This window comes from Suncus etruscus, chromosome 10 (assembly GCF_024139225.1).
Source record: "Suncus etruscus isolate mSunEtr1 chromosome 10, mSunEtr1.pri.cur, whole genome shotgun sequence".
NCBI classification, from domain to species: domain Eukaryota; kingdom Metazoa; phylum Chordata; class Mammalia; order Eulipotyphla; family Soricidae; genus Suncus; species Suncus etruscus.
In genome coordinates, this window is record NC_064857.1 from 31,383,939 (window position 1) to 31,397,686 (window position 13,748).

At 33.8% G+C, this 13,748-nt stretch overlaps 1 protein-coding gene across 1 annotated transcript in view; it reads left to right on the forward strand.

Moving 5' to 3' along the window:
• LOC126020116 (cytochrome P450 7B1) overlaps positions 1 to 13,748 on the forward strand; it is a 235,838-nt gene that overhangs the window by 204,662 nt on the left and 17,428 nt on the right. The window contains exons 4-5 of the mRNA XM_049781592.1: positions 2,222 to 2,809; positions 3,271 to 3,474. Of these exons, the coding sequence (XP_049637549.1) occupies positions 2,222 to 2,809; positions 3,271 to 3,474 (792 nt within the window). The remainder of the gene's footprint in view (positions 1 to 2,221; positions 2,810 to 3,270; positions 3,475 to 13,748) is intronic.

Here is a 13,748-nt window from a genome sequence, read left to right on the forward strand (position 1 = left end):
AGGGGAAACAAAAACAATAATAAAATCATGTAATTGACTGCATCTTGGTTGGAACTAGAAGATAGCAAGCTGAGTGAACTAAGCCAGAAGAAGAAGAAACACAAACATAGGATGATCTCACTTAATTGTGGTTGATAGAATAACTGGATGAAGAAATGTAATGTAGTAAATGGGGGATGCCTAGATCATCCTTGATCCCAGAACCTATGGAGTAGAAGTTGAGAGAAGATAGTAAATAAGGGCAGGAATGAAGAAGATGAGAAAAGGAAGTATAGGATGACAGGAGTTAGGACTTTAGTTCTATTAGTGATCCAGGAGAATGATATAGCTACATATCCAAAGCACAGACTGAAAACATGAGATATAATTGAACTTAATAATGTGCCTTCCAAGAGGGTGTGAAAGGGGTTCAGGGGATGGGGGACGATGGCATATGAGGGCACTGATGATGTGAGTTGACACAGTGGTGGGATTGGTGTTAAAAATGTCATATACCTAATATCAATAACTTAGTAAAGCCATTTTTAATTAAAACATTGTAAACCTTTAAAGTAGACTTGCAGAGCTTTGAAACCCTCGTTTTACCTCTAGCCTGCATTACTGGGTGCAGCCAGGTCTATAGTGTGCTGACAGCTGTGTTACTGGAGGCCTTGAGTTCTTACTAAAGTGGCCCAGCTAATCCCTGGCCCCCGCCAAATCCTGCTGTCATATTGAACTAACTAGTTGACCAAGATTGCCAAGAAGGGTACCTTAGTTTCCTCAACAGTATTTGGGGTGCACTCCTCACCCCATTTTTAACATAAAGATATAATAAAATAAGATAGACTCATAGGTACCAGCTATAAGCCTTATGAAACAAAATTAGGTAAAAATCAAGTTTCCTAACCAGAAACTTTTTAATCTGAAAATTTTGGACAATACATATTTGAGTGACTAATTGGTTTATATATGGAAGGAGCAAAGAACACCTCGAGAGCCCTTCTTGTTGTTGATTCCAGCCTAGACCAACTGTTGTTTTCTGCTTTCCTTATATTATATTCACAGAGCTACTATATTGTTATCCATAATGATGCCCTTAATGCTTTATATCTCAAAGAAAAAGAATCCAATTAAATAGCTAAACATCAAAAAATGTTGAGTGCATAAATATATAGAAGAGGGCACTAGTGTATGGATTCTAATTATATGTCCTGTTTAGTCATAATCCAGAATACTTTGGACATATGCTTGGACATGTTACTAAATTTTCCTCACTGTGGATTTTCTCATCTACAGAAATGAAGATGCCGGCATATGTCATCTTGAAAAAATGATTCACTATTAGTGTTGAATTAAAATTGTATTTGTGACTTCTTTATACTGAATGACTTTATACTATATGACTGAATTTGAGATAAAATTACTGTATCTAGGGGCCATAGTACAGTGGGTGGACATTTGCCATGCATACAGCTGACCCAGGTTCAATCCCAGGCACCATATATGGACCCTGAGTCTACCAAGAGTAATCCCGACTATAGAGCCAAGAATAAACCTGGAGCAACAGCAGGTATAGCCTCCCAAAAATTGAAAATAGAAATAAATTTTTCATCTAACCAAAGTTAAACTAATCCCATGTATCAAAATGTATAGAATTAATAGTATAAGATCTTACCAATTTGATTTGTTTATAAGTTCTCTTAAAAATTCATTTGTGGGGTTCCAAGAGATAGCATGGAGGAAAGGTGTTTGCCTTGCATGCAGAAGGTCGGTGGTTTGAATCCCGGCATCCCACATGGTCCCCTAGCCTGCCAGGAGCAATTTCTGAGCATAGAGCCAGGAGTAACCCCTGAGAGCTGCCGGATGTGACCCCCCCAAAAAAAACTCATTTGTATTACTGTTGGATGAAGGAGGATATTAGAAGTATAATCAATGATTTAGAAACTATCATTTAAAATGTTTGTGAAGTAGTATAAATATCTGGATACAATTTTTAAATTTTTAATTTATTTTGTGCATATTAAGGACTAAAAATATTTCATTTTAAGCTTCTCAAGTTTTTTGTCCTTCTCTTTTAAAGGAAAATATAAAGTTGATCTCAGAATGATGAATTCTTATTAAAATTTGAACCTCCCTGCATGTTAGTTATTAAATTTTTACAATTTTTGATGAAAATATTTTTAAATTCTAGTTCTTATATTTTCCCACTAAAGTACCCTAACTTCTCACTTATTTCTTTTAGGAAAGTACATAACATTTATCTTGGACCCTTTCCAGTTCCAGATAGTGGAGAAAAATTATAAACAATTAACTTTTCGAGAATTTACTAATGAAATATCATTAAAAGTATTTGATATCAAACAATTGATTACCAATGATTCTCTGGATAAAGATCTTCATCTCTGCTATCGATGTCTACAAGGGAAGCCTTTGGACACATTCATAGAAGAAATGATGGAGAAATTGAAGCAAACTTTTGAACTTCAACTATTAAAAAACACAACTTGGACCACAGCACAAATGTTCTCCTTCTGCACTTCACTAGTTTTTGAGACCACATTTTTAACCCTCTATGGAAAAAGTTTAGATGGTGATCAGAAGATGATTACTGAAATAAAAGATAATTTTTATAAATTTGATGGCAAGTTTCCATTTTTATTATCAAGCATACCCTCTGAGTTTCTAGGAAACATCAAGTCAATTAAAAAGAAACTTATACAATGTTTTGCATCTGAACAGTTCTCTAAGATGCAGGCATGGTCAGAAATTCTTCAAATGAGGCAAACTGTCCTAGAGAAATACTATTCACCTGAGGACGTTGAAATAGGAGGTAAGAAACTTCTGAATGATTACTTGTCTGAAATAAAATAATTTACAGTAGACCTTTGAAATAAAAAGACAAAATGATGACCTTGAAATTTTTTATGCTCTTTCTAATTGGCTAATGAAAAAAAAATGTTTTACTCTGAAACAACCCTCTGTGATAATTGATTTTTTTTTTGCTAAGATGGTAAAACAAGATACTTAATGGCGGATAATGAGAAAAAGTATAACTAAGCTGCGTTTACTCCTCTTATCTCATCCCATATCTCCCACCCCTACCCCCACACACATTACATTTTAAACTATTCTCATTAAGCAGAAAATTAGACTTCAGAAGCCTATTGGTCCTCATTAGCATGCACTGATCCTTGGCTGGGTCTGTGTCCTAACATCTTTTAATTAGCACACTGCAAATCTAATCAGTGTAATAAACGCTATTAATCTTCCTTTTCACTTATTTTCTCCCAGCACATCATTTAGCCTTTCTCTGGGCCTCTGTGGCAAACACTGCTCCAGCTCTGTTCTGGACGCTGTATTATGTTCTCCAGCACCCAGAAGCTATGGCGGGGCTTCGTAATGAAATTGACCATTTGCTGCAGTCAACAGGTCACAACAGATCTGAATTTTCCATCTACCTCACCAGAGAACAATTGGACAGCCTGATCTACCTAGGTAATTTATTTTTATCTGTTACGAAAAGAAGGTAGCTCTCCACAAACTCAGTTTATCACTCAGAGCTGTTTACCAAGAGGTGGAGGACACAGCTGCCTAATTGACATAATAACACCCATTTACATCAATTATAAATTATGTAGTTTATAGCTGTAGATATTCTCGTTGCATGTAAACATTAAGACCTAGGTAATTAACTATGCAAGGTATGCAAAAGGCTAAACCAAAGCTTTGCAATTATTTGGAGGAAAAAAAAGTTTATGCCTATTAAGTCATTTGATTCGGAGCATCTGTTGGTATGCTAATGCTTTTTAAATATTGCTGCACTATCTTGACAAGAAAAGCAGTAGTTGAGGATTCAAAGAAGAAATTATTTTCAAAAGTCAACCCATGCACAAAATGTATTTATTCTTCCCTAAAGTGTCCTTTCTTGCAGACTGCGATTAGGATGTCTTATACAGATTTGAATGGTGTGTATAAATTTTAAACTCATTAAAAGAAATTTTCACTGAAAGATCATGATATAAACACACATAGGAAGTAGATAAAAGAAAAAATAGGGAGGGAAGAGAAGGGGAAAAGGCAATAATTGAAAGCTACACTTTTAAAAAAGTATTTGATTTTTTTTTCAGTGAATCATATTCCTGGTACCTATTTCAAAGACGCTTGAAGTTAGGAATAACTTAATTTCTTAAAATTTTTATAGTCTTATACATCTATGAGCTTTTGATGATGGTTATTGCATTATCTTTTATTAGTTTTAATAGACTCTTCACTTTCATTATGTAGATTAACTTTAGTCCCCAAAGTTAAGTCCCATATCAGTGAGTTTTTGTCAAATCCTTCAGAATTATGATATCCCTTATTATACAATATCCCAAGTCACTTTGTAAAAGTAAAGAATAAGTATTCTCTCCCTGGCTCTCTCCCACTCATCCTCCTGCCTTCCTTCCTTTCCTCCTCCCCTCCCTCCTTCCCTTCCTCCCCCCCCCCCCTCTTGCTCACTTGCTCGCTCACTATCACACACACATACATATTGTTTTACTATATAGGCAAGTATATTAACCTTTGTTGTCCTCCATTTCTTATCTATTAATTATGTCCCAGGTTCTGTGATGATGTTGTCTGTCAGCAACAGCTCTCTATAGGTGTTGATCAATATTGACAGCAGTTTACAAATAGTGGTTCTAGGGATTGTTTTCACTGGTAGAGTTGGATCCACCAGAAGCAATAGCATGAAGCTTGCCTTGTATTGTCTAGCTTGTTAAGTCAACTAAGAAACAGGTGTTACCTTGTAGTTTATAAAATAATATAGAATTATATATTATAGAATATAATTATGGGATATATTAAGAATAATATACTAGAATTACCAAAGAAATTATAATTTGGTAAAAACAAGAAAATAATTCCAATTTTATTTCAATTCAAATGTTTTATTTTATGTGCATTATTACTGAGGAACAAATGCAGAAATCTTGCAAAAAATATGGGTAGTTATCTTCATTTTGGATAGACAGTATTTGAAGGATAGAAAATGTTTAATTTCAGTGAAGACCAAGGTTAAATTCCCATATATTCAAGCAATTTTAATTGCACTTAACACTGGTTAAGTGCATAAATAATTCGAGTTTAAGGAAAATAAAGCAATCTAACTCAGATCAGGTACATGCAATGCAAATACCCTACCCACTGTGCTATCATTCTGCCCCCTGTTACTCTTCTTTTTATTAAGGTTTAAATTTATTTCCTTACTCCTTACTTTTTATGTCTTTGTTATTGGAATAAAAGATAATTTTCAAAATGTTGAATTAAAACAAAAAATGTTTCACTAATTTTATCAGAAGAAACAAAGTTCTGGGGTTAGGAATTTGGACTGAGTCTATAGATAGAACTAGGGATTTTTGTCTTTGGAGTTTTCATAAATTTTCTGTCCAGTTATACTTAGTAATAAGTAAAGACAATTTTAAGTTAGTAATAGATCAACTTGCATAGAGGCAGTGTCTTTAGCAATCTAGACGGTAGACTTCTGATCACCAAAACCTTGAATACCAGCAGAGGCCAGTGTTGTTCATTATGAGAATTTAATCGTTTTGAAAATTATATTCAATTTTTCTTTTGCAAGATTGGCATTTTTCTGCCTGATTTAAGAAAAATTTACAAGAAACATTTAAACAACATATAACCTCTGCATCTGGCCACAGCTAAATTATGAATTTTTCTATATACTAAACATATGCAAATGAGGAATTAAATATTTGATTGTATTAGTGTTGGAGAATATAAAAAGTGAAAGTCAAAGATTTGGGAACTATTCAGTATGAGTGTATATATTTACCATTCTACACTCTTTAAGAGTTTTGTTCTAAGTATAGGTGTTTTTTTAATATTTAGTTTTATTATTATAGTGAAAAGGTCACATGAATGAAACAAATGAAAGAATTCTGCTGTTTTATAATCAAGAAAGATATTTTTGTTAATACTATAGCAAATCGACTTTAAAAGTTTTTCTGAGCATAAGTTGATTATTAGAACAAGGATGAAAAAGAAAATCAAAATGCCATAGAAATAGATGTATTATTCATGAACAAAATAAATTTTTCTTATTTGGAATGATTGTAGACAGTTCAAGGGGACATAGTTTTATCATGACATAAATTATCATGCATAGATTATTGATAGTAAGGGCTCAGTCTTGCAGGCCTAGTATATTTTAGATCTCTTCTAACTTTAATACACAATGTCAGCAAAAGTTAAGACATAAAGTGTAAATTGAACATTCAGCTGTATTTTAGAGGTAACAGGTTACAAAAGTGAAAATTTTTATGTACATAGTTATTGCATATTCATTATCACCAAAGGGCCCAAGATACTTCATCACTTCTTTTATATCACTTTTAGTCACCTAGATGAGTTTTTTTAATTAGTTGTTAAACTTTAATTTAGTCACTATGATTTGCAAAGTTGTTTGCAATAGGGTTTCAGGCATACAGTGTTCCCACTTCCAGTTCCTGCATCTTGTGAACCATCTTTCCACCAATGACCTCAGATTTCCTCCCACATCCCAACCTCACTTTTTGATAGATTCCTTTTTAAGTTTTATTATTGCAGTTTGGGCCCCATGTTTTCAGTAATGTTGGATGTAATAGTTTAGATGTATACAGACACCTTGCCTCTTTTACATAAATTAGTCCAGATCCCTGATCTTTGTTTCTATATTACTTCCAAACCTTATATTCATGTACTACCCATCTACATTTCGTCTTTCCTTGGATTTTTTGTTTCTGAAGTCTAGAGTTAATGTTTTTTTCCACCTTTGATATCTTTCATGCCCTAGATCTATTGTTTTATATACCACAAGAGAACATTCAGATTTATACATGTCTTTCAGACTTATTTCTTTTAACTTGATATCCTTGAGTCATGCTACCTTTAAATATTAAGTCTTATTTATGTAGTGCAGATTAATCATATTATAATAGAGTTGTGCTTCTCTCAATGCCCTTGAGATTCTTTTGATAAAGGAGTAGGATATACATTTATAAAAGAAAAATATAACTATATTTTTGTATTCATGTAATAGTGCAAGATTCAGTTTATTTGTCCTCACTAAAATTTGTATCTATTAAAGTTTAATAGAAAGATTCTAATAAAAGTTTTGCCTATCTTAGTAAATACAAATAGTTTTATATAACTATTATTTGAAACCTAAAATTTAATATGGAGGTTACTTATAGATCAGAAGTTTGGGGAAATAAAAATGTATACTAGAGGTAATAAAGTACATTGAGGAGGGTTAGTGAGCACTTTGGTGGTGATGAGGTGCTATTACTGTACATAAAGATCATTATCGTTAACACTATTTTAAGCATTTACCTTTAACTACAATAATAAAAATAATTAAAGAGCAGAGGTTTGAGAAATTCAGAGAAAAGTAAAAATTTTTGTTTTCCTAAAAGAAAAAATACCTACGGTAGACATACAGGTTGCCAGTAAAGGGGAAAAAAAGATAAAAGATAATTCACCGATTAAAAAAATGAAAAGATTGAGCTAGAACAATAGTACAGTAGGTAGGGTATTTGTCTTGTACATGGCCTACCGAGGTACAATACCCAGCTTTCCATATGATCCCCTGAGCACTACTAGGAATAATTCCTGAGTACAAACCCAGTAGTAAGTCCTGAGCATTACCAGATGTGACACAAAAATTTAAAAATAATTTTTTTTCGAAAGGACACTCTCAAAATTAAAATTTTGATGCATGGAAAACAAATCTCAATGATTACTACTTCTTTCTTCAAGATTTAATTGTACTAATTTTTTATTACTTAATTTATGCTTCTTGGTCCTGTTGTGTTCCCTTTTCTAGTTTATCAAGGTGTGAGTTTTTTAATTTCATCTTTTTATATTTCTTGGTGTAAATGTGTTTTGTTATAAAATCCTGTTAGGAAAAAAAAATCCTGTTAGTACTGCTTTTGCTGTGTTCCTTTGGTTCCAATAGTATGTCTTTTCATTGTCATTCATTTTGAGAAATATTTTTAATATTTGATTTTTTTATTTGATACAGTTGTTAATTAATGGAATCTTGTTCATTTTCAAATGCCAGCAATTCTCCCAGTGTTCTTTTTTAATTTATTTTATTCCTTCCTTGCATTGTAGTCTAAAAAGATACTTGGTATTATTTCTATATTTGGGACCTTGTGTACACTCAAACAGTGCTCTAGTATATGATCTTTGATCATTCCTTGGAAATTTTTATATAGAATATAGAAGAATGTGCTATGGAGTAGAAAGGTTTATATATATATATATATATATATATATATATTAGTCACAATCTTGCACTTCCTCATATAGGCATTTTATTTCTTTATTGAATTCTTCTGACTGATCTCTCTGGTTAATTCCATTAATGAAAATTGGATGTTAAACCACAACTCTTGTGTTGCTGTCATACTATCTCATCAGGTCTGTTGGTAATTATTTTTGGATAGTTTGCTGGTCCTTCTCATGCATATGTGTTGATATGAGTTTAATTCTAATTATCTATTACTCTTTAGTTCGTATTTAATGTCCATTCTATCTCATTACTTTCTTTATCTTGAACACTATTTGGTCTGAACCAATGATGGCCTCCAGCATTTTTAGTCTACTAGTGCATAAGAATTTTCCAACCTTTTTTATGAGCTTATATTTATCATGAGAATTCTAATATGTCTGTTACAGGAAACAGAAAGTTGGATTTTTGTTTCTTGATTCATAGACCACTTTGAACCTTTTTTTTTTTTTTTTTTTTTTTTTTTTTTTTTTTGGTTTTTGGGCCACACCCGGTGACGCTCAGGGGTTACTCCTGGCTATGCGCTCAGAAGTCGCTCCTGGCGAGGGGGACCATATGGGACGCCGGGGGATCGAACCGCGGTCCGTCTCCTAGGCTAGCGCAGGTAAGGCTTACCTTACCTCCAGCGCCACCGCCCGGCCCCCACTTTGAACCTTTTAATTGGAGTGTTCAAGTCATTGGCATTTAGAGAAATTATTGTTGTGGAAGAATTTTTTGCTATTTTTTCTATAAGGATTTTATTTTATTTTCAATTTGTTTTATTAGATGAGTCTATTCAGTACTCCTTGCAGAACTAGTTTAGAACAAAAAATGTTCAGCTGTTGTTTATCTTATGTTATTTCACCACCTCAAATGTGAGTGAAAACCTTGTAGGGCAGACTTTCAGGTACGGATTATTGTCATCTGTACTTTGAATATATCATTGTAATCTTTTTTTACTTTTAGGTTATTACTTGAGAAAGCTGATGTGAATTTTACTTTTTATTTTTTTATTTATTTTTTTTTTAGTAATGGAGGCTTTACATTTCTCTTGCTTCTTGAAGGAGGCTCTCTTTTTGGTTCTTTCTTTGCAAACTGTATGTGGTAAAAGAAATTTAAACTAAAATAAGAAGATTGCACAGAATGAGAGAAAATATTTGTAAATAATACACCAGATTCAGCCCTGATACCTAAGATGCAGAGAACATTCACAGATCTCAACAATTAAAAACAATAATCTTATCAAAAAGGGGGAGAAAAGGTGAGTAGACACTTCCCCAAAGTAGATACATATAATAGTAGGTAGCAAGCATGTGAAAAAGTGTACATCCTCACTAATTTTTAGTAAATTCAAATTTAAGAAATGTTTAGAAAAATTAAAAAACATGAAATTGGGGGCCGGAGAGATAGCATGGAGATAAGGCGTTTGCCTTTCATGCAGAAGGTCATTGGTTCGAATCCCGGCATCCCATATGGTCCCCCGAGTCTGCCAGAAGCGATTTCTGAGTGTAGAGCCAGGAGTAACCCCTGAGCACTGCCGGGTGTGACCTAAAAATCAAAAACAAAAAAAGAAATAAAATCTCAAAGAAGATGTATATACAAAGAATGGAAAAGAAATTTGATTCACTGTTGGTAGGAATATCATCTAGTTCAGTCTGTGGAAAATAATATGGAGATTTTTCAAAGTTAAGAAGGGAGCTTAGGGGATGTAGCAATAGCACAATGATAAGGCATTTGCCTGGCATGCAGCTGATCTAGGACAAACCTTGGTTCGATCCCCCAATGTCTCATATGGTCCCCCGAGTCAGGAGCAATTTTGAGCATATAGCCAAGAGTAACCCCTGAGCATCACAGGGTATGACCCAAAAAGAAAAGAAAAAAAAGAATGGAGCTTAATTATATTTGATCTAGCAATTCCACTTCTTAGAACATCTAACACACACACAAACCTCATATTCATTTAACAAGACATATGATATATATTTTTCATTGTAGTATTAAATACAATAATCAGAATGTGTAAACTACCCAAATTTTCAATTAAATGTGAATATATATGGAAATTAGGATGTTTGGACACAGTAAAATACTACTCTGTATAAGAAAAAGGAAATCCATGGGGCCGGCGAGATGGCGCTAGAGGTAAGGTATCTGCCTTGCAAGTGCTAGCCAAGGAAGGACCGCGGTTTGATCCCCGGGCATCCCATATGGTGCCCCCAAGCCAGGGGCAATTTCTGAGCACTTAGCCAGGAGTAACCCCTGAGTATCAAACGGATGTGGTCCCCCCAAAAAAAAAAAGAAAATAGGAAATCTTGAAATTATCTACAATGTGGCTATAACTGTTTATTATCATGTTAAATGAACTAGTGAAAGGGAAAAGAATAACATCAGATAACCGGAGTATATTTAGATATGAAACAAGGGAATAGACAGTACCAAATAATGAAGAATCCTTGGCTAGGATGATAGAAATTATTATCCCATACCATATATATATATATATATATATATAAATATATATATATTATAAATCCTAGTGCATACATTTATTTTATTTTATTTTATTGAAACCATTGTGATCTACAAAGTCCTTCAGAGTTGAATTTCAGATATACAGTGAGTCAGGGCCATTCCTAACACCAGTGAACCTAAAGTGCATCCTGTAGCACCACCCTTTGCTCCCTGGCCTGCAAGTATAATAGGCTCATTTAAGTTTAGATTGTTAAAGGTTAGGTCTCTTGATTCTATTGTTTTTTACTTTGGCTTGGTTATCTAGTTCTGTCCTTATTTTTTCTCCATTAATGCACCTGAGACCACTTGGCCCTGGCCCCCAGCCTATCTTTTTTTCCTTTCCCCTTAGTTTTATAGAAAAATGCAGAAATATATGGTAAACAAAGTAAGCCATGTTCCAAGATTCTATGTAAAATGTGGGAGCACTATTTAAAAGATAAGAAATGAAAAGATAATAAAGAAAAGAAAAGAAATAAAGAATTTGTGTGTCACGTTTTTTGTTTGTTTTGTTTTTGTGATTTTTGCTGTTGTGTTTTTGGTATTTTGTTTGTTTCATATAGGTGTAGCAAAAGATGGGAAAAATAGAAAGGAAAAATCTTTGGCCTAAAAACAGGGGGACACTACCAATGAAGCATTCTGCCATAAGATCAAATGTAGGCTTCAGATGTACTAAGTTTTTTTTGTTTTGTTTTGTTTTTTTGTTTTTTTTGTTTTTTGGGCCACACCCGGCGGTGCTCAGGGGTTACTCCTGGCTGTCTGCTCAGAAATAGCTCCTGGCAGGCACGGGGACCATATGGGACACATGGGATTCGAACCCACCACCTTTGGTCCTGGATTGGCTGCTTGCAAGGCAAACGCTGCTGTGCTATCTCTAAGTTTTCTAATTCCAAATTCTTTCTTTGTGGTCCCAGTACAAAAAAATTTTTTGTTAAATAATTTTTATTTTGACGAAAGTGAATTACAAATCTTTCACAGTAATATTTTAGGTACATAGTGACATTGAATCAGGGGCATTCCCACCATCAATTTTGTTCCCCCCTCCACCCCTGTTCCCAGCATGCGTCCCATACCCTCCCTCCTTTGCCCCCAGGCTGTTAGTATAAGTGGTCCCTTCTGGGTACATAAAATGTTTAAAAAGTTTTCAAGCACTGTGATGAGTTGTGTGTGGATGGAGTATTAAGAGGTAGATTGTTATCATGGGGATAGTAGTGGAGAATCTAGAGTACTTTGTGGTGAGGGATCCAATAGTTTTGTATATCAAAACCAAAACATTAATACTTTTATAACCATGTTACATAAACTAGAATTTTGTAAAATATGAACTATACATATTATATAACACATATATATTATACATATATAAGGTAAGTGAATAACTTACTAAAAGTATGGGTTTTTTTTTTTACTTTTTGGTTTTTCGGCCACACCCAGTGATGCTCAGGGCTTACTCCTGGCTATGCACTCAGAAATTGCTCCTGACTCAGGGGCTCATATGGAATGCAGGAGGATAGAACTGAGGTCCATCCTGGATCAGCTGCGTGCAATACAAATGCCCTACCACTATACTATCGCTCTGGCCCCTAAAAGTTTGGTTTAAATAAATGTTATCTGTTGTTCTCGCCAAAATAATATTTAGCGTCAGTAATATCCCTACAATATTTATAATGTTCTGTTTATTTCTGCTTGTGTATGAACCAACCTAACTTTGTATTAAAGTATCATACTTACTACACAAAAATGCTCTTTTTGTTTGTCATAAAGACAAAAGCTAGCATGAAAGAGCAGGGAAAAGCATTTTCCACAATGAAATAGAACCTGAATATAGAATATGGGTAACCTAAGAAAATATTGACTAGAGCATGAAAGATATTGATTTGGACATTTATCAGATTTTTTAGCAGCACAAAGCTAAGAGATACTACAGTAACTGATAGAAATTAAAGCTAAAGAACTCAAAGGGAATTCATTAGAATTAAATTAACAGATTTAGGTCTAAAAAGCATAAGTGTTGGATATTTGGCTTTGAAGAAAAGGTTTAAAGTAATGGTTTTCAACCTCATCTGAATCATATAGGGAGCTTTTAGGAGTATCATAGAGGGTCCTACTCCATTGGGTTTGATTTTATTGGCCTTGGGTATCTGATGATGGCTTTGAAAGCCCTCAGATAATTCTAATGTGTATCCAAAGTTCAAGATGACTAATTTGAAGGCTTCATTTTAATGCCACAATTCTGAATCCATTGGTCTGAAATGAAGTTGTATTTTTTTACTAAGATGATTCTAGTTGATAGCAGGACTGATAGCCTCTGAGGTGTCAGAAAATTTGAAATAAATCAGTGATTATATTAGTTTTAAAATCTGCTTCTCATCTAATCTCAAAAGACATCCAAAAGAACATGTCATAAAAGTAAAAAATATAGCTCCTCTCTACTTTTCTAACTGGAAATCAAACCCAGCTCTGCCTTATTTTAAGAGATGTATTGACTAATTCAATTCTTTTAGAATGCAAAATATTTAAATGTTGTATTTTATCTCTGACATACAATATAAAATGGCAAGGTAATAGTCATTGTTTTTAAAAGGCTATTACACAGAAGAGAGATTAGAAATTTTTAGCCTTGGTATTTATAAAGAGCAGAAACTCAAGGTAGGCAATTTCAGCTCCTCCTGAAAAGAGAAAACAAAATGTTTTAAGGAAAATGAACATTCTCAATGTCATTAATGGAATTATGCAACAGAAATTCATTAGGATCTTGAAGCCAGAGCAATAGCACAGTGGTAGGCCATTCGTCTTGCATGAGGTTGAACCAGAACTGACCTGGGTTTTTAATCCTAGGCGTCCCCCGAGCCAGGAGCTATTTCTCAGCACATAGCCAGGAGTAATCCCTGAGCATCATAGGGGTGTGGCTCAAATAGCAAAAAAAAAAAATTCATTAGGATATTAGGAG